Consider the following 21958-nt stretch of genomic DNA (forward strand, 5'->3'; position numbering starts at 1 on the left):
GGGGTGCACTCCTCCTCACGCTCCACCTTACTGTGTCTACGTAAAACTGGGTCACACACATAAGGTCTGGCACAGTGGTGGCGCAGTTAATAATGTCTTGGCAATTACACATAACTATATTAGGCTGCAGCAGACACCCTGGTCCCAGGCTGTGAGATTCAATAGGTGCCAATCTGATAAGGGCAGAGGTGACCTGGGTTTCAGCAACACGTGTCACAGTACCTGTTGAGAAAAATAATGATTATTTTAAAAAAAACAAACATTTGCCCTTTCACTACATCACAGATGCAGTGTGAGGGCAAACATAGATCTGAAGTCCAAATAAAACCAATTAAATGGTACTTTGAGTGCTTACAATAGAGGGCTAGGGCCTCATTACAGAAAAATATCCCGACTGCTTGTCTTCTCTTAACTTACATATAAAAGAAAAATTATGTCCCTCTAATACAATAGGAATCCTTCAGCTCATGGCGGTGTCTACCTAAGACCCATCTTATCCTCAGAAATCCTTACTACTATGTAAACTGTCAATTCTTCTATTGGCCCTCGCCCTGTCACGCCTGTATCTATATTTAGAAAGTAAGTGAGACTGCCTATATGCATCTTTGATCAGAATGTTCTTATAGGCTCCTCAATATGGACAAGCCATGGCAGCTCTCATGGACAAAAAAAGATGGGCTTCAGTTTAAGCTACTAATAGTCAGGGGCACTAATTGTTTCAGTGGGGGAGAGGGAGTTTTAGAATGAATTATTATTTCAAATGAATCGGAATAATTTATTTTCAAATAAATGATTTGAAATACTAGAGGGCGTTAATCTTTAATTTCATGATGTAGATAAGTCCAAATTTGTCAACTCTGAATGTCAGCATTCGCTTTGCGAGGTTCAGGGCTGATTTAAAACATTTGTAACTCATGAAATGCAGAATTTCTTTTTTTTAATATAGATTTGGTCAAAAATGTAAATATTAACACCAGCGCTGATGTGTTTCATCACCATATAGTCATATCATTTAGTTTAGAGCTCAAAACACATTTTAAGTGTGTAGTGCCTCTTCAATAAACACATTTTCACCTAATCAGTATATAACCACAATAGAGACTATGTTTGAAACAGTGGTTTAGTGTAGCATGGGTCCTCCTAAGAGTGTGGCCCCATACCATCGTTATACTGCTGCAGTGATTAAGGTAATTAAAGCATCAAATCATTTAAATGAAGCTCATTATGACCAATATGTCTGCCACTGTCTACAAAAATAAGGCTGTATTTGTGCATCTCAGCAGCTTTTTTTTCTCTCCAAAAGTTAGTTTATTATGCAAAAAATAAGGTCACTAGGTTGTTTTGTTGTTTGAAGATGCTATTTAAAAAAAAACTAAACTAAAAATGACGCAGAATTTTTCTAATAATTCTTCAGGATCATTAATTAACCCTCCCTCAATGCGTGGTGGTGAGTTTATCGGCAGAGACTCTGCTCTCTGCCTGTTTTTTCTACCTTTGTTCTGTAGTCAGGACGTTAACGGGCCAAACAAGAGTGAATCTGGAGTTGGCTTTATTTTTACTTTTGCTGGCGAGTGTTTTTACAAACAGTAACTGACAATCCCGAATAGTATACCTTTAAAGGAGTAAGAAATCTTTCCCTGCATTTCCCTGAATGGTTAATTCACATTTTGTCTTGTACTATGGTAAAAACCAGCGCGTAAGACAAAGACCTAATTACATTTTTGGAACATTTTGTTTTTACTTGACTCCTACTGATTTAAACTTAGGTAAAATTCAGTCTAAAGAGATAAATCCTGTTTGTGTATGTGCATGTGCGTCTGTAATGAACACACGAGAGACAGGGTCCGGTTTTAAAAACTCTCTCAGTAACTCTATTTCTGTATTAATGTACAACCGTTGAAAATTACAACAATTTTTTTTGTATTTTTGTGTTTTTTTCCCCCCATTTTTTTTTAAACGATCTAACTATCAACAGCCATTTTCCAGAAGAAAAGTGAACAATGTGAGCAGGAAGAGAAGAGAAAATAAAGAGCAAAATAAAGATGTGAGGGGATGAGTGTAAAGAAAGAAAAGAGAGCACAAGATGGTGGAAAGGAAACAAATGAACTGTTAACGTTTATTTTCTGCAGCGGAGTGTTTGAGCATGAGTGTGTCGATGTGTGCATGGTATGTACATGCAAATGCTTTGTTGATGTCGGTGGGTGCTGTAGTGTGCGTAAATGGCTGAGATTACACTTGTTGCCTCAGAATTACTTCATTATCTGATCAGTGGAGGAGAGATGTTAAGATTTTTATGGAGAAGGTCTGGCTCACACCAATTTGGATCTATACTAGCTGAACACAAAAAAAGCAACATCAGTATGAGAATTTTAAGACACAAGAATGAAACTCAGTAGTTTTACGTTGACCATAATGACTAGCAGCGATGTGCTGGCTTTAGTGGCTGCAGTAGGTCAAGTTAGCAACTATCACAAACTAACAAAGGGGAAAGGTGTGTTTATTGTGAAACACTGGCAACAAAATCTAGAAAAGCTGTCATTTAAACACACATTCATCTTATTCTTTAGTACTTTGTTTACACGAACATGCATCATACGTAGGAAAATACTGTATTTTGTTTATTTCAAGGAGTATATAGAACTGTGAAATCACCATTTTTCCACAGTAAACACACCGTACACACATTAATGGCAGAATTTATATATAAAAAAGTACCTTTTCAATGAAAGGTCTCCGTAATTTGCCATTGAGAATTCTTCAACTGGTCTGTGAAGCTGCACCTGTCCTGGTTGGTAATAAAGCTTGTTCAAAACAAAGCCAGGGAAGTGACATGGACGTTTCATCCAGAGGTAAGAGTAGAGTTCACTAGCAGGCCGCATCTTCCATTAAACTTTCCGCAACTACTTCATCATCTCTGCTGTTATTAATTTCTTATCCATCTATGTCAGTCAACATTTTGCAGCTTGGAGAAGGTATATGAAAAATCAACTTTGCACGTGATCACATCGATCCAGTGAGTACTACAGGTACGACTGTCTACAAGGGTCCCCTAGTCATTACGGTCTATGTCAAACCACCTTATAACAGTGCCACAATCAGCACAGTCACCTTAAAGAAACTGTATCTCATCTCTTGCATCTTTCTTGTATAATTAAAAGAAGCTTCTCCATCATTTGACCTTTTGTCTCTGATGATTATGCCAATATCACAGGAATAATGCTGAAGAATAACAGTGCTACCCACCGAATCCAGACACATGACAGGACCTGAAAATGTGACCTGATCAGATCTGGAAAGCTGCGACAAGTGTAACCACGGTGAATGTGATGCTCTGAGCCAAAAACATTTAAATGAGGTGAGGATGAAAAGAAGAGGAAGGGGAGATACAATCGTGCCATTCTCTGACCCTGCAGCATTATGGGAGTGAGAGGAAGGAGACACAGAAAGAAAGAAGCGAATGAGCGAGCAAAGAGAAGCAAAAGGTGGGGTCAGTATGACTGCACCGAGGCATGTTCATGGAAGAAAGCAAAAGTGGGAGGCAAGGAAAGAAGTAAGGAGGGAGGGAGATGCTGGTGCTTTGCAGTCGCGATGGAGCTTCAGGTGTCATGGAAATCCTTCAGCAGCGTGCGTCGCCTCTGCTCAGCAATGTGCATCTGATTCTCCAGATCCTGTAAAAATAAACAGAAAAACAAAACAAAACAGGAAGGTATTACTGTTAAAGGCACTTCCACAAGAAAACATGGACCAAACGAAAAAGAGATTTGATCCCTCAGTGCTTTTTTTTTTTTTATCAATTCATCACTTATTAAAGAAACAAATTAAGAGTCTATAGTCAGGTACACAGCACTTCTTAGAGCTAAATGTTAATCTCAGCATGCTTAAATGCTCACAATAGCAATGTTAAAATACTGATATTTTGCTGGGATGTTTACTAAGTTGAACATCTTGGTTTAGTGTGTCAGCTTGCCAAAATGTCTATTAGCTCTAAAAAAAAAAAAAGTGCAGCTAAGGCTGATAGGAACATCAGTTTTGCAGATATTAATTTGTATTCCAAAGCACTTGACAAACTGAAGTGCACTCAGTAGAGCACAGATCGCTGCCAAGCAGTCGCCACAGACAACTGCAACAGCACGCTGTGCAGCTGCGCCTGATGGAATTCTCCCTGGAAGACTCCCTTACAGTAAAGTTAGTGATAGAATAACAAAAATGTTATTTTTCTCATCGCCAATTGCATTGACAGGATCAGGTAGGATTCAGGCAGCAAGATAGCAGTTAAATGCATTTATGATAATGAACTCAGATAGACAAGAAGAGAAGACCATCCTGACATTGATAAACTAATGCTGTTGAGTTATATCAAAATGTACAAAGTACTGAAAAAAAAGTGCAGTTGGAGTCATGAAATGTAACAGCTAACTAACTAATGGTGTAAACTTTAAACAAATACAAAGATGAGAATAACCAACATAAACCACTGTGTTGTAAACAGACATATTATTAACAACAACAAAAAGAGACTTGATATTTGTGTAACATGAAACAGCTAATTTAATGCCACCTACAAGCTACTCAGTCCAGCACTGGGCATTATGGGAAAGCAGGCATCACTACATGATTAAAAAGTGAGCGTCCTGCATTGGGAGCGCCTAGGCCTCGTGCTGGGCTATGTCTTTCTTTCGAGCCAGAGCAGGGAGCTTATCTGGTCAGGCTTGCTCAGGCTCAGTATTTATGTGACGATCTTAGACGCACCAGATTTGGACTTCAACTCACACGGGTCAGGGATGTTCGAATGTAATTTGTTGGGCCGTTGAGAGCTCTAATCAGCAGCACATGCCATATTAAGTTAGTTTTATGCTGGCGACACAGCCCAGCTAACGGTGTTTGTGCATACAGCTATTCAGCTGCTGGTGAGGAGAGGGTCTGTGTGCCTACAGCGGTGCTGTGTGTAGTTATGTGTCAATGAGGAGGCGAAGACAGCACTGTTGGTATTGATGCTGTTGCAATTATGCATTGCATACAATACTGATACAGACACACTCACATACGTCCATGACCAAAATTCACGATCCCCTGCAGACTTACATCTGAGAAGATAATTAAATCTTCGGCCTAACGATGGTGCTAGACGAACAGTCAGAGGATCACTAAAAATTTTACAGATTATTATCAAATATCACAACAATCAATTTAATAGCTCTTACCCCTCTATCACTGGCGCTGAGCTCCCCCTCGCCTCCTACCACTCCCCTCTCATAGGTGTCAGCCCGCTCCACCTTCCATGACAGGTTTTCTATTTCTGCTTCCAGCTGGGCCTGCTGGTACTCAAACTGCAGAGGGCAGACAAAAAAGTGTGTTAGTTAGTATCTTTTATATAGTTACTACATTATTTTACAATGTGTGTTCTGAGGTAAAGGACAGAAGGAGTTCATTGCTCACCAGTTTCTTGCGTGGGCCAGACTCCATGTAATAGGCGTAAGGGTATGTATACTGCAGTGTGTAGCGACACTGGAAACATAAAGACAAGACACAAAATTAGGAAAATGTTAACTTAATGCCAAACTATCAAAATTAACAAAGGCACCATGGGAAACATGATCTTCCACTGATTCTATCTTTTGCTGGCACAGATCCACCAGAGACTAAACAAGTAATATTAAACCTTAGAGGAAATCATGACAGATGAAAAATACAGGACAGATTTTCTTTTCTTTTCTTTTCTTTTAATCCTGATAAACAAATGTTTTCACTCCAGGGATCCAAATTCCTTCCAAGAGCACTGATGAATGGTGACATTTTGTAACACTTTGTTATGAGTGTGAAAACGTTAGCAAGGTCAAGCTCACTGCTCACTTCTTTTCCACTCTTGACAGATGTTTTTGAAATACATTTAAATAAATTTGTCAAGTAACTTATTTAATAATTCAAGTGTATGCACTGTTTTCTGAATAAATCCCACAACAACAAAAAAAAAAAACCATGATTTGATATTTTTTGTGTTCCATGCACCTGTCCTTGTGTCCATCTCACTCTCACATCCTCTTCCTCACATCCAGACATCCAGAACACACATTAAGTTGCAGTTCAGTGTTAAGAGTACCTTGGCCAGTAGCTTTGCAGCGTTATGCAGGTACTGCCAGTCAATCCAGGTTCCCAGGTTGTTCATCACTCTCTCCTGGATCTTCTCCTGGATCCTCTGGTATGTCTGAGCCTCCAACTGCAGAGACTTGTTGTGATTCTCCCACTGGTGGGGTAAAGATCACAATAAATAAAAAGAATGAAATACGGATCAAATGTAACTGCTGTAGCTCTAGAGGTATGCTGGACTGAAATTTGTTAACAAGCCTAAAACAGTGTACAGTGATATTTCTGTCCCAAGAATGGCTTTTCTGACAAATATTGTTGCATTATTATTATCATTATTATTATTATTTTAATGATAATTAGTAATGAATTAGTTTGTATACCTGGCTGCAACCAGGATGGATGTTTGATTGGAAATGTCCTTGAAAACTTTTCAAAATCTTTAATGTGTCCAACAAGTAAAACAATAACAAAAAAAAAACTTCACATCCCAAAAAAAGATTTCATGACCAGCCTCTGGCTTAGGGTCGATACAATGCCAAAAGAAAAAGATAGAAATGATTTGTACTTGTAAATCCAGAAAGAGGATATAGAAAGTCAGAAAACTTTTAACCCTTTATTTTTAAGCTTTTTTCCTCTTGATATTTTTTTATTTTATGTTTTTGAAGCAAAATTTAAATGAAGATTAAAAAAAACAAAAAACACAAACTCACCCTCTCAAAGTAGAAGAGGTATTTCTTGAGGGCCTCTCTGGCCTGAGCCTGCTGGCTCTGGTTGACTATATCAGGGTTTTCTTTGTAGCGACTGCACTCATAGTATTCACTGCCGTGAGTCTTCCAGTCACCAAGACACATCCAGCAGAAGTCTTTCAGGAGACAGAAAATACATTTTTATGTATAAAAATGTATGTTATGTATACACACGTATTACACAATAAGAGATACCTGTAGGGTCAGCTGTGTTTATTTAACTAAAGCCAGTCTAAACTGGCTAATCTTGGCTGTGGTTATTATATTTTTTGTTTCTGCAGATGACTTAACACTGTTAACCACATCCCTTATCTATATGAAACAATATAATTGATAAAGAAGAAGCTGCAAAGTTACAGGACAAACTGGTGTTACAGTGGACACAAAATGAGAAACTACTTCACACACCACATGCTCCTTTAAGAATATCAGGCATCACCACTTGCCAAAAGGTGTAATAAAGAAGGTAAACAAAAACTTTTACTCTAACCCAGCATCTACTTTTACTTAGAAGTTCTTGAACAATTACTCCATCTTGTCTCATAATTATGGCTGATGGCCACTTTTTGTGGGACACATCATGCCACTAGGTGGATGCAGAGGGCCTCCCAAAACAGTGAGTTCATGCTCCGATGGATCCTACTGAAGGTGTGAAACTGTGGAACATAATACTTACCGTGTTTGCACTTGGAGCATTGCTGAAACAAACAAAGACATAGGAGGAAGTCAAATAAGTGAACCAGAAGCCCAACAAAACAAATATGCAAGTCAGGTAAATGTTTTCACACAGAACCATTTAGTGCTTGGTTTGACCCAACTGCTTTATCATACATATGGCTTAGAAAGTCTTTGAAAAAATAAGCACACAACAAATAACATATCTGATCTTAAGTGATTTAAGCAAGTGCCAAACTATTTAAGTTGAAGACCTCAGCTCTACGAATTTGTATTTTTAGCATTTCCTGTGTTCTGGGAGAGATTTTCATCTCTGACTCACCATGTGATTGCACCCTCCATTTTTCTCAATGCAGATATTGCACTTAGGACACTAGAAGAGAAATACACACACACACACACACATATGATCAAACAGGGGTAACTGACTAGTTACACAATGTATTACTGATAAAAAGAGATATGTGTACTTTAGCTGTTTCAAACTGCGAATCTGTGTCAGTCCTGATCATCTGTGTCCAAATTGGCAAAACTACAGTATGTGTGCAATTATGTTGACAAACCAATGCATGTGTATGTGAATGACTGTATGCATGTTTGTGTTTACATATAGCTCCATCATACATCTTTAGTGTGTGCACTGATATAGTTAGCTGTCTCCGAATCATCTGCACATTTGGTCAGCCATTTCCGGATTGTTGCACAGTCTGTGGGTGCGTGGTACATCTGACGGCATTTAAAACTGCAACGGAAGAAGAGGGACACAAAGTACAGAAGTCAAGACAAATTCTAGAGTGATTCTGACATAAAGAACATGATTAGTTTCTATATTTCAGACACAAACACAAATCATATGAAATAAGATATATATAAAGTATGTATGAGGGTGTCATAGAAACCTGTAACGGTTCATATAAAAACTAAACCCCAAGGACACACAAAATAAAATCACAAAAATATTTTATATTAGAGTTTTAAAATTTCAAAAAAAGGACGGTATAAAACAACAGACTCCGCCAAAACCTAACTGTAACTATAAAACTAATTATTACTGTAGTTTTTGTGAAACTGTTAAGAGTGTGGATGAAATCAGTGAGCTCTTTGTGTGTGTGTGTGTGTGTGTGTGTGTGTGTGTGTGTGTGTATCCTACCAGAAGACTTCACTGCAACGGCTACACTGCACCCTGCGTGCCCGGGGCTCCTGCACCTTGATGACAATGGGACAGTCTGCACCTGGACACAACTGCAACTGGAAGTGACTCTGCAGGACAGAAGTTTAGTAGAACAAAAAGAATGAACAGATGCCCGCATAGTGGTAATGATCATGATGATTATCAGTTCCTGGATGAAACATGCTTAAAGTTGCCCTGGATGAGTTTTAGTAGTGAGGTGAGTTTATTAAGGGACAATTAAAACCCAATATGTGGATTATCCATAGTACCAGGGAGATTGATTCTGGAAAGAGGTGTGTTAAAATGTAATTTTTCCAAAATTATTAACACCACAATTTTAGGCAGAAATCTCACAACCTGGATGAATAAAAGTCATTTGTTTTGTAATTTAGGGTGAATTATCATTTAAGAAAACACAATTGTTTAATTTGATATATCAGAATTTGCTAAAATTTATCAAGATATACACCCAACTGGTGAGACAGACTGTGAACAGTGATAAAACTGCGAAAAGGAGGATTTAGGTTTAATGTTGTTTGAAGGAAATTCTAAGATTCACTTTACTGAGTTTTTCTCTCCTTTTCACTTCCTTTCCACATGCCTCTGACGTCTCATTTGCTGTACATTTAGACCTCGATGAAGCATCTGAGCAAACAGGTTCAGCAAACACAGACGGACATACACACCTCAACGTAGTCTCTGAAGAGGTAGCGTCTGTATTTGTCCTTCAGCTCCTCTCCAGGCAGCAGTGGCAGGACAAAGTCTTCTGGCACCTGAAGGGAACAGTCCTGAGCCATACATGAGATACCTGAACAAACACATAAATTCATTATGAAGAATGCTGAATCACTTAGAAAGACTACATGTACATCAGAGATGGACTGATTGTGAAATTCTGGGCCGATAGTTATGTTTTTGTTGCTGTTGTTATTTATTCCACCTTTTGTGCAGGGAAGCAAAGAAATCATCATTATAAAAAAATAGCTGTTTTAAAGTCATTGAGACCTTCATTACACCACCTTTAAATGAGCACAAATACAATCATAAAAAATCATGAAACAAACTCTAATATAATCTCCTGTCACATGACAGACATCTTAAAAAAACTGCTTCAAAAGCCTAATATTATGTATGATACATTATAATTTTCTCTCTAATATCTATTGTAAATTGATGTGAAAACCAGGGCTGCCCCCGAAAAGTTGAATATTCTAAATCATCAGTTAGAGACCCCTTAGTTAACTAAGATTGCTTCAAGTCAAGCAGTTGTTTTGTCTTGTTTTTTTATTCATCAGTGTGCTGTGCAATTTACTTCTGGGGGCGTTTTAGTCCCCAGATTTTGAAGCGGAGTGAGTGCTCTTGAATTTCACACCACTCTTTGGTACAAGCTTCTGCATAGCGACAGAGGCAGAGACACTATAAGGCTCTGAGACAACATTATCTTCTCTCTTCTGCTGAGAAGATGTGAATTTACACCTAAAAATGGTTGGAAATCAAAGCGCTATAATTTACCTTTGCAGAAGACTCATTTTTACTGAATAAAGCTTGAATGCATCATAATGTAACTCATTGCAATCTCTGGCTACCAGCTGCGAACAGCTAATTTTAACTAGCTCTCTTCAAGCTGATTTCAACACAGATCTGTTGTTCACAATGTAGCATTGTCTACGAAAAAAAGGGTGCATCCTCTGACAAGTCAATGATGAGTTTACTGCATTTATCTTAAAAACTTCCACAGTAAGATCTCTGTTCATTCCAAGCGTGTTTTCTATTGTCCCCGGGACAATGGGACGCTGTTAGTCTCAAGCCCATCTTTTAAACAAAAAAAACATCCACTCCTACCAGTGAATGTCATTTTATCTGCTGATAGACTGATGGCAGTCAAAAAGGTCACTATCAGCTAATACTGATGTTCAGACAATAAATGGGTGCATCCCTAATGTACACACACTGCCCTTCAAAGGCTGCAACTGCTGTTTATGTATTTTATATACCAATAAATAGCACCCATCATTTTATTTGGTCTGTGACTAACAAAGTTCCCCCAGTTGGGTTTGGTTTAAGCAGGCTGGTTTCTAGTGTTACAGTGACCCAGAAACTAGATCAGAGTCTCTTTCATCATTGACGCGTCCTTCATAGAGACAGAAACACTTATCGGGCTCAGAAGGACTCGGATATGCGGAGCGACTTTATCTGAGAGACCAGTCGAAAGTAGCGCTGGGACACACAAATATGATCACACATACACAATCTCATACAAAAGCACTTGTGCTCCCACGCACTCACAACTTGAGGACAGGGAGTCTGGTAAACTGTATGCACTTTACCACACGTACAGTATACTGTACAAACTGATCCGTGTACACACCCACACTTCCATCTGCTCTCCTGCTGACATAAGCACACTTTCCCTCTCAAATACACACACACACACACACACACACACACACACACACACACACACACACACACACACACACACACACACACACACACACACTTGTAATCATAGGTAGGAGGATGCCAGCCAGGTACATTTTACACCAGATCGGAGTCATCAAAGACTCATATTACACATTCCTTATCTTCAAAGCCACTAGTCACTCTTCGATTTTACATACACACACACACACGCGCGTAAATAAACATAGACCTGTGCACAAACATCCAGCTAGGATCTAAAGTGTTTTCTGTCATTAAAAACAGCATCATTTAGTGACTGATACAGCACACCTTGTTAAACTTAACGTACAAACCCTGCTGGCCTGGCAAGAAAGCATACACTGAAATAAAGCTTCCAAAAGGATCAGAGGCCAAAGCTGTGATGAAACTCTGAGCGGACAAACCCACACCAGCCCATAAATACAGGAACAGACATACACATACATAAACAGACACTTGGGAGCTTACGGCAAACAAAGTGACTGACTCACCCACTCTAATACCAGCTTTGATGACTACGCGCACATGTGCACACAAACACACAAACACACACACAGACACACAGACACACACACACAAACACAAACACAAACACACACACACACACACACACACACACACACAAACACAAACACACACAAACACACACACAAACACAAACACACACACACACACACACACTCACTGCTCACCCACTCCCATGCCATCTTTGACCAGGACAGTGCAGTGCTGCTCCCAGCATGCTTTGCAGAAGGAGTGCTGGCAGGGCAGCGCCAGCAGGGAGTCTCTCCGTACAACCTGTAGACAAACACCACACTGGAGGGACTGAGGGGCCTGAAACACACAAACACAGAAATCATGAACAAACTGTCAAAAACAAACCAACAGCTAGTAAGAGGGCTTCTTACAAAAATATGTTTGACATGCTGAAAAAGAATCAAACAGCTAAAACCAGATTTGTTTGATATAACTGATCACACAACTGCTCTGAATTTCACTGTAAGCCTGAGTACAAAAAAGTGCCACAAGTGTTGCCACAGATTAATCCACCTTTTTTATACTATTAAATCATCAGATTGCTTAGTATGAAAACTATAAAAAATAATGCTATATTGCCATCTCATGTTACCATGGTGATGTATTAAAAATAACTGCTTTTTTTGTCTGCCTACAATGACATTCGTCAATTCTAATTATAAGAAACTGAGTCCAGCAGCAAAGTGTCCTGTTTTAGGCGTTGTAGTGTTGATGTAATGTTTCGGACATTTTTGTTGTAAACGACTTTAAAGGTAGGGTTCTGTGTTTTTCCACTTAATCCCTATGTTTTCATTACTGATTGACTAACAGGAACAATTTTTGAAATTTGTTCAGTATCAAGTAAGACCACTGCCATTCGGGCTACGTTCACACCGTCAATTTACATCCACTAAAAGTGTTTCTTTTAGCCACTGACAGGCTCAGATTGTTATTATCAGTGTCTGACATCGTATGGAAAGGATCAGTACAGAGGTCCAGCTTTTTGTTTAAGCCTTAGATCCTTTTTGTTTAACCAGAAACCACCCTTAAATCTCAGTCACCAAACCAACCAGACTCCATTTAAATAAACATTAATTTTGATCATCGGAAAATACACTTCATTCAAGGTAAACAAAAACAAAGTACTTACAAAAGCCATCTTGGTCTTTCTGTTGTTTGTACAATTTGCAACTATGGCTTGGCTAAAACAAACTCTTAATTCATCCAGTTAGATGTGAAAATATGCTTCTTCTATATACATGCTGAAATTACTGTTTATTTGGAGTCTGGTGGGATTTCAGATTGCAATTTCAGGGCAGTTTCTGATTAGATACAAAAAATCTTACTCTCAAGCAAAAATTTGTGTATCCGTGAGGATCATTTCCATAATGCTGTCAGACACTTAAAGTAACAACATGACCCTGTCAGTGACAAAAACAAACACTTTTAGTCAATGAAATTAACAAGTAAACATGCCCCGAGTGGTTACATTGCAGCCTGTTTTGCAGCTGCCAGCTGCTGTACACATGCTGTACACTTGCTGAATACTGGACACATTTCTAAATTTGTGGTTCCCATTAGTCACTTTGAAAACAAACATGGGAAAATATGGTCTAGGTTGAAAAATATCGAAGTTACCCTTTAAGCGGCTAATCAATTGCTAAGATTGCCATCTATTTTTTTTTGTCAATCAGTGAATCAATCAGCTGAGTTTCTTTTACAACTAGGGGATTATCTTATGCATTATTGTAACCAGATATTTTCAAGTTACTTTGCTGTGAAAGTAGGTGTAGTGATGAATCAGTGGCTTCAGTTACCCACAGTGTACGATGTTGTCAAGAGTTGTATGTCTTTATAATGGCTTTTACACAGTGTTTGTCAAAGCATGTGTAAGGCCTAAAAGCATTAATTCAAGGAAGTGGCCATACAAAGGCGGAATGAATGCTGCAAGAACCACACTGGTAACCAATAAACTGTTTTATGTTAATTCTTAGCTGGGCCGCGAGGTATGAACGATATAAAAAAAATCTGAATAAAAACGTAAAAACAAAGCATATGGCTTGTTACTCACAGTGACTGATCTGCAGGTGCTGCTGGGCTGGACCAAAGCGTCTGACAACAGCAGAGACGAGTTGGACTTATATCTGTGGGAAACATCGAGAGAGACAAGGTCAGATGAATTAGAGGAAGAGAGAAAAAAATGAAGGCGAAATCATTGACAGTGATGAATAAAGGGGAAAAGGAGAGGCTGAAAAAGCAGAGAAGGTGATGAAAAACAAAAACTGCCGGAATGAAAATAAAAAAAGGCTGTGGTGGGGAAGCAGCAGAAGAAACAAACCTGTCCAGTATTTGTGAAACCTGCCAGTGAAGATGCACCAGGATCAGTTTTGCTACTGCTGGTAACACCTGAGAGAAAAGGAGACAGAAAAGAGACAGATAGCTGAAATTGTGCTTCATTGACAAAGGAGTGACCTGGCTGCTTTGAACGTCTGCTAATCTATAAATGATGCACAGCTCTCACATTCTCAGTTCGCCCGTTTGTCATAGATGTTACTCTGACTTCCTTCATGAGAGGAAGATGCTTCATGATTCTGACCTTGCTGTTAACACTGATAACACCAGGTTTCATTTTTCCTTCTTAACAAGAACTTGTTTACATACAACCATGACAAAATGTATCAATGATAATATGTATAACTGAGTAAAAACCTAAAATGCCTGTTTGTTAAAAACAGCTTCTCAAATATAAAGATTTGCTTTACTTTGGTTTAATGCTGTTGTAAATTTAATACCTTTTGCTTTTTAAGTAACTGGCAAGACAAAATAAGCTGTTTAAAGACAACACTTTGGACCACGATCATATCACGATCATATAGATTATATATCATATAGATTACAAAATTCTGCAATCAATGAAACAAATAGTGGGTATAGCTTTGTCTATAATAAATATTGTATTTCATACAAGACACAGTTTCAAAACAAAACAGACTCCATTAACACCTCTTTTTCTCGCTGAATTATCAGCCTTGAGAACTGACATGTAGTTCCCGTGCTAATGACATGATGTATTCTGTTATTGCACAGTGAATATTAGATGAAGTGGGTAGATAACACCATAAGGAAGATGTCATCTAGCACTAAAGGCCAGACATCTAGGACTCACATTAGTAAGCGACTCAAATCCAGTAAACTGACTCTCTTCTTTTACCTACTGCCATCGAGAAACACACAACTCATCCCCTGGGAGCTGCTCAGTGCCGCTGACAGAGGACTGTTGTTGTGCTGTGCAGCTCTAAGGTGTGATTATGAATAATTGTGTACAAGTGTGAAGTAAGGTGCTACTGCAAGCAGACTCAGCAAAGTTGCCCTCATAAATACGGTAAATAGGATCTTACTCTTTTACAAAAAGGTCTAACTCTGTGGGGATCCTTTCTATAATGCTGTCAGACGCTTACCTGATGCGGTCAGTGGCAAAAACAAGCAGTTTTTTTTTTTTTAGCTGTGTGCTTGCTCAATAATGAACAAATGTCCAAATTTGTAGTTCCCTTTAGTCACTACTCACAGGTTTCAACTACTAGTAGTCAACTACTCACAAGTAGGACAAGAACAGGTGTTACTGACAACTTTAATGATGGCTCTGCTTTGTTTATATGTCCCATGACAGTCAATGAGTTGACATGCACAACAATAAAGCACCCTGAAATTAGACCAGCTAAATGGAATTCAGCCATCATTCATTTTAATATTTACACCTGTGCTTTTCCTACTGTAACAATTCAACATGTCTTCTGTGAAAAGGGCATACTTTAGGTATGAAAGGTCATGTTCGACATGATATATTTAACCTCACAGTTACTCAGCCTCCTTCAGTCTTGCTATAATAATGCCTTAATGTAAATGTGTGCACTCAGAACAAAGCAAACTCTCAGACTGAGATTACAATTTGCCTGTTGTGAGAGTATACTCACTGTAACAGTCTCATTATTTTGATAAAAACATCACTTCACCAACCCATTCCATACTTTTTCATATTGCATTGAACCGCGCCAATCAAAGTAACAGGGCTTCGCTTGGCACCATTTTTACCATGCAAAAATTACATCAACACAGTCCTTGATTCCCTTTCATACAATGAAAAGCGAAAAGCTTTTTTTTTTGCTTCGACCTGCTTTGCTTACAGTCATATAGTGTGCTGTGACCTGTAAGGACAAAGTTTGAAAGCAAGGTCTATCTAAAAGGTTATGAACTAAATGTGACAGACCCTTCTAATTTATCAGATTTTAAAAGACACATTTTATCATTGTTAATGCCAAGTGCTAACTTTAGACCCTGCTTTTGCGAATACTATGATTAGAACATTTTATCTTCTTCTCAGGATTATGACAGAGCAGCATCACACAACCAAGCCCGCGACAGAGCTCACCTTTAGTGCAGCAGCCACAGTGTTAACCTCCTCTGTGAGCACCCTCTGACTCTCTTTGTACGTCAGACAGGTGAACAGGTACTCCTCTGGGTCAAAGGAGTCAGCGCCCTGTTGCTCCACATCACTGGCCACACCCTCGTAGTAGCCTGCAATGTCGCCCTGATCTTCCTCTTCTCCTCCATCGTCTTCATCTTCCTCTTCTTCAGAGTTCACCCCGAAGTCTTCCTCGTTGCTGTCCGACGCCTGGCTGTTCATGTCCACAGACATCCAGTCGATTGAATCAAACACCCGGACAGGTAGACGGTCTGCCTACCTGTCGGATCCAAGTGGTATTGGTTGAAATGGCTCGTTTGAAGCTCCACCACCCTGTTTCTCCCCAGCAGCCCTCTCCACCTGCTTGTGTCACTGATCAGAGACACACTGCCTTCCCGTCCGTCTGAGGCGCGTAGAGAGCGCGCTCAGCAGCAGCGGAAGAAGCAGAAGAAGTCACACTCCCCGTCACTCATTTGGAAAACTGGTTACAGGGTGATCTGAGGAGTAAGAAAGACTAAAGAGAGGGAGAGCAATGAATAAATAGATAAACAAGAAATGGAGAAGGAGAGAGAAATAAAACAATAAAGGAAAAAGTGGGGGGAAAAGAAAAAAAACATACATAGTGTAAGTGATACAAGTTGTTGATTATTCCTGCTAATATTATGCTATTATTTTTTATGAATTGCATTAAAAATGTCTTTCCCACATTCAGTCCATATTTTCTGCTAAATCTTTTTCTTTTATAAGGAAACATGTTGGTCAGTACATGCCAGTTGTGAAGTGCACTTGTTTTAAGAAAAATATACCTAGCATGGGCTGTAACAAACAATTATTTTAATCATGAATTAATATGTCTATTATTTTTATAGATTTATCATTTAAATGTATTATTACTGACACGCATCCAAAGAGTATTTTTTCTCTCCGGCCTCCACATCCTCTCTATTGACTTCATTAGTGTCAGATTGTGATTTTTGTGCAATTTCCCTCAAAATAAGTTCACCACTAGCCAGTACAATTTTTATATTAAAATTGTAAAAGAAAGAAAAAGAAGAAAAAAGTTTGCCTTTTCTTGGAAATTCCCTTGCAAACCCTATGCATACAACCAAGTCTATTTCCCCCACAAATTACTTTAAACCATTAACAGGCATGATACGTATATTGACATTGTGTTAAAAAAAATTCTTTCCATTAAAATAATGTTCAAAATTTACAGACCCTTTGCAGTCCTTCTACCACATATAAAAAAGAAATACAGCAAATCATCACATATGAGAAAATGGAACAAATGACTGATTAATTTTCTGTCCATTGATTAGTTCTTTAGCTGACAAAGTGAATATGTATTTACAAAATAGTACTGCACTATTTCAGTGATATTAATGATGGAATAAATCCCAACACTTCTCATCCACTTATCCTTAATGTTGCTGAGAGCAAAGGTTCATCAACTTCAACTTCCACTTACTCAAAAGTTGTGCATTGGTTAAGGGAATCTCCAAATAATCATACAGTCTAAAAATGTTGCTAAGAGGAAAAAGGAACAGCCACAGGCTCGCTCACTGACAGGAAGCCCAGCAATCTGCGTTATCACTACTGGGAAGGTTAAGGCTGTGGACGAGGACTCTTTGTACACACATGACTGTATCCAACACATAAAATATCTCAAGAAGACTGCAGTATGTCTACCAACTAACTAATAACTTACATATTTCCTCTGAATAATTCTGATCCCACTTGAATTTTAAATTCTGCTGTTTTTCTAATGTCCAGGTCCATCCACTAATCTTCATCAAATAAAAGTTATTCAGAAAATACTGAAGTGTACTTTTTACTGATCATTTTCATCATCAGGGGAGGTGAAGACTGTAAACCACACAAAATACTCAAAATGCCGATGCTCTGTGACAAACTGCAGAAAATGAATGTGCAAATACATACAAAATTCTACAAAATGAACTCAGAAGAACTGATTACATGACTTCTTCTATGGGCCATGTCCACCGTCCATCACTACAATGTGTTTTCTTAGTTTTGGAGTTCTTGTTATCTTGTATACATTCATTTCTTGCATTTCTTGCATACACAAAATTCACATTCTCTTCAGTTGAGAATGATTTGACTGAAAGGTTGTTCAGTAGCTGCTGAATTAACCAAATTTGTTCATGGGCATATAAATGAATGTGTTATCTTAATGACTAAACACATGCAGAAAAGTAGAGTTGGTGGTTCACAAACTTTGAGAGTTTTTGATGACATATCACCTCATTATTTTGGTCCTAATTTCTTAAAGCACATTTTGATCTCACTCCATCTATTTGATTTCAAAGAGAAGGTAACGTTTATATAACAGTGCAGTAAGTCATTACTCTTACTTATGGCCAAGCCAACCCACTCCCTATAAAGTTCAATCAACTCCTTTAAACTGAACCTCGGAACAAAAGCAGGATGACTATCAAACACTTAGTAGTGTTAATATTGGACTTATTTAAAAAGCTACATCACAAGGTAGTCACTTGAGCCTGGAGTGTCTCTAATTTTCAACAAATAATGTAAGTCTACTGATAATGACACACTTTGACAGTGGTGCTCAGAAACCTACGTGGAGGTTGTCAACAATTTCTTCCTGTTTTGCCCTTAGATTACACTCCCTTTCAGGAAAAAAACTAAATTGATTGTGCAATAGATTCTGTTGTAATTTTGCAACAGAAATTATTCATTTTTTTCTCTTCTTAAAATTATTTATTTTCATAATATATTTTGCATTAGGTCTACCTAAGCAGCCAGCCAGTTGTTGCTAAACTTCTGGCTGTGCCTGTTCCATCTGCCTTTTCTTCTTAACCACTGACCTTTTATAACATATGATGTCATATCAGAAACAGCTTTGTTGGCCCAGTATGTGTACACATGCATAATTCTATTATGGTTTTTAGTTGCTCTCAATGTACTTTCCCACAATTCCAAGAACAATTTACAGGAAGATAGAAAAATATATACACCATAAACAAAGTTGGAATGTTCTACAGTGAAAAAAACTCCCGAGTTTTGTTTATTTACTAGAAAATGTTGCCTGCTAACAAACTGTTAATTGCCTTTTGAGGCTCGAAGACAAGTTAGCTATGATCTAAAGACCATGGGATGCGACTGGATTAGATCCAGGATGCGTTCCAGCCTGAACAGTCGATTAGATCACAACTACACATTACTTATCACCATTTGACTCTGCGCTCTTCTATGCTTTAATCAACTAAAATTCTTCTTAATTCCTGCCAAATGATACACTTTTTTTCTGTAAGTGCATCCCTTTCTGTGGCGCTACTTCTGTTCCCCCATGTGTGCATCTACTTTGAACCAGCTTTTACTCATATATTCTAAATATATTCTACTACACTTTGGATCTGATAAACACATTTGGGATGCAAGGCATGGGTTAAGGCTTAAAACATGGGCAACAGGATTAGCTGAAGATGCTTGAGCCTTGGGGGTGAGAAAAACAAAATGCAACTGTGGTTAATTTGGTGACAGACTGGAAAGTAAGCTTGGACACATAACAGAACAACAAAGCCAGTCTAAATTGCTATTAAATAACTGCAAGCACACAAACAGCAAAGCAGTGATCGAACTGAGATGACAGCATACGAAAGGCAAACATACCTCTGTGTATCTTTCGTCTAAAAATGTAATAAATTTGAGGATCGTTTTCTAGATCCCTATAATGTGAGGCTTTTTTTTTTTTACAGTGTTCTATTACTATGACTTACCAAAGACTTTGAGAATTTCAGTTCAAAACTTATCACAGCAATGAGTATCACCATTGCAGGTGGTCATGGGATTTTTCATATTAAGGCCAGATTGTGTTTTATTTCCTTTTTTCAACTGCAAATTAAGAAAAAACTTTGTCAACTTCAGTTTTTTCTAAAGCAATTGATTGTATTATTCTAGTAGGCAACTGAAAGTTTAACTGGGGCAGCTTTGGCTCAGAGGTAGAGTGGATCATTCACCACTTGGAAGGTTGGCGGTTCGGTCCTTTGGCTCCCCCTGTCAACATGTCGAAGTATCTTTGGGCAAGATACTGAACCCCAAATTTCTCCCAATGGTTGTTTCATCGGTGTGTGATAGGTTACTGAGTAGCAGGTGGCGCATTGTATAATAGCCTCTACATGTAGTGTAAAAAAAACACTTAGAGTGGTCAGAAGACTAGAAAAGTGCTATATTTGCGAAATCTATTTAATTTGTAGATGCAACATTATTAATATATATAATAAAATATCATTATTTGGCATTTGTGTATCGATATTTCCACGTATAATTATTGTGATACTAAACCACCCCCTGCCCCATTCAACAGCTATAGAAAGTACATTTGCTGTGATGTTACATTGGGAAGGTCATATCCAGAAGAATACTGTGGAACTTTTTTCGACGATATTTACCAATTCCATGACTTTTCCAGGCCTGAAAAATGTAAATGCGAAATTCCATGACTTCTCCAGGTTTTCCATGAACGTGGGAACACCGTTTTTACAAAAACGTGCCCTCATACCTTGTAACATGGGTTAAAGGAAGCCAGAACTTTGAATAGGAAGTATACTGAAGATGATACTAACTTTGACACTACATTGGCCCTGACTAGGCTTATTTCTACATGTTATTTGTATCAATTATGACAGAGACATCGTATCAAACCCGTTTGCTGGCATCAGGGAGCAAATGTGACTTCGCAAATATCCACTTGGATTAAAAACAAAAAACAAGGTTAGACAGGGAAAGCCTGCCAGCCGGCCCCGGTGCCAGCCCAGCGACAGACGACTGCTCGCATTCCGGCCGGTCCAGGCTAAAAATAGGCAGCCAACTGGGTGACACACATCTCGCTAGGCTAATGTATCACAGCGACTCAGCACAGGTTTGATAACACGTCTTGGGGGATGGGAATTAAGTGGTTCTGGAAGAGATTAAGCAACGTAAAAACGGCTTGGCTGTTGCTGGACATCGGCATTTCGCTCCGACTTTGGTGCAGAAATGAAAAACAGCAGTGAAGTCAACGACTAGCCAATTTACCGTTAGCCGGATTAGCTGCTTGGCTAGCGTGCTTCCAGTTATTTTCAACAGCGAAGTAACGGCATGCCAAAACCCACGAGTTTCACGAGTTAAATTGTTGGGTACTTTCAGGGCAGACGAGAAAAAGCTTTTAAGAAAAAGTAAATTTTGTTCGCCAACTACAATTTACAACATAAGAGCTAGCTAGTTAGCCACCCTCTTGTCGTTATATCCCGCTGTGCCGCCGTCTCTTACCCACTCTAGTCCGGGGATTGAGATGTAAACAAGGCCCTCCGGAGCTTGGGAGTAAACACATACATTCATAAAACTGTCGCATTAATTTCCACTGGTTAAAGTTGGGGGGATTTACCTCTCAGAGAAGCGTCGGCTCTGCCTTCGTTGACAACCAACAGTGGTTTTTGTGTGGGGAAATCCACTGAGCGATTTACACTGTTCGCCTGGCTGGTAGGCGGAAGATAGACGGTTACAGAGGTACTTATCAATGACGTCACTTCCGCGTTTCTCATGCCAGCCTCCTCTCTCACATTGGACATGATGCAGCTTCAGATTGTGCATTAGTGCTGTCCATTAATACTTCATTACTTACAAGAATAGAGTTACATCTTTTAACTTCTTACAAATAGACATTCATGTATCACGGGGGTTTTAGAGGTTAATTTAATATGAATTTAACCTTACAGCAAGCAGGATTTATTTTTCATCAAGTTGCAGGTTAGTTTTTTTTAGGACTTTGTGATATGTTTTATTTCCCAGTTTGCATACAACTACATAACAAAACCAAGAGGAAAGGTGTCTGCAAACTGTCTC

General features: G+C 38.7%; 1 protein-coding gene across 1 annotated transcript; it reads right to left on the bottom strand.

Annotated features, from left to right (window-relative positions):
* Positions 1 to 1843: 1843 nt before the first annotated feature.
* On the bottom strand, positions 1844 to 21656 carry arih2 (ariadne homolog 2 (Drosophila)). Its single transcript, XM_088082411.1, has 15 exons — positions 21501 to 21656; positions 16061 to 16607; positions 13973 to 14040; positions 13706 to 13778; positions 11811 to 11952; positions 9363 to 9484; positions 8656 to 8765; positions 8130 to 8247; positions 7828 to 7878; positions 7507 to 7528; positions 6795 to 6946; positions 6098 to 6241; positions 5437 to 5505; positions 5202 to 5327; positions 1844 to 3668 (listed from the first exon to the last, which is right to left on the bottom strand). Exons 2-15 carry the CDS (start codon positions 16325 to 16327, stop codon positions 3597 to 3599), a joined length of 1536 nt encoding a protein of 511 aa, XP_087938537.1. The 5' UTR covers positions 16328 to 16607; positions 21501 to 21656; the 3' UTR covers positions 1844 to 3596.
* Between the last annotated feature and the right edge of the window lie 302 nt (positions 21657 to 21958).

This window comes from Plectropomus leopardus, chromosome 9 (genome assembly GCF_026936395.1).
Source record: "Plectropomus leopardus strain MGB_pleo_1.0 chromosome 9, ASM2693639v1, whole genome shotgun sequence".
Taxonomy (NCBI): Eukaryota; Metazoa; Chordata; class Actinopteri; order Perciformes; family Serranidae; genus Plectropomus; species Plectropomus leopardus.

Excerpts from the sequence above, each read along its gene's own strand:
- arih2 (XM_088082411.1), bottom strand. The coding sequence starts at position 16,327 with ATGTCTGTGGACATGAACAGCCAGGCGTCGGACAGCAACGAGGAAGAC. Across the intron at positions 11,953-13,705 it reads GCACCTGCAGATCAGTCACT|GCCCCTCAGTCCCTCCAGTG; the intron begins GTGAGTAACAAG and ends TGTGTGTTTCAG. Across the intron at positions 8,248-8,655 it reads CGTTGCAGTGAAGTCTTCTG|TTTTAAATGCCGTCAGATGT; the intron begins GTAGGATACACA and ends CTTCCGTTGCAG.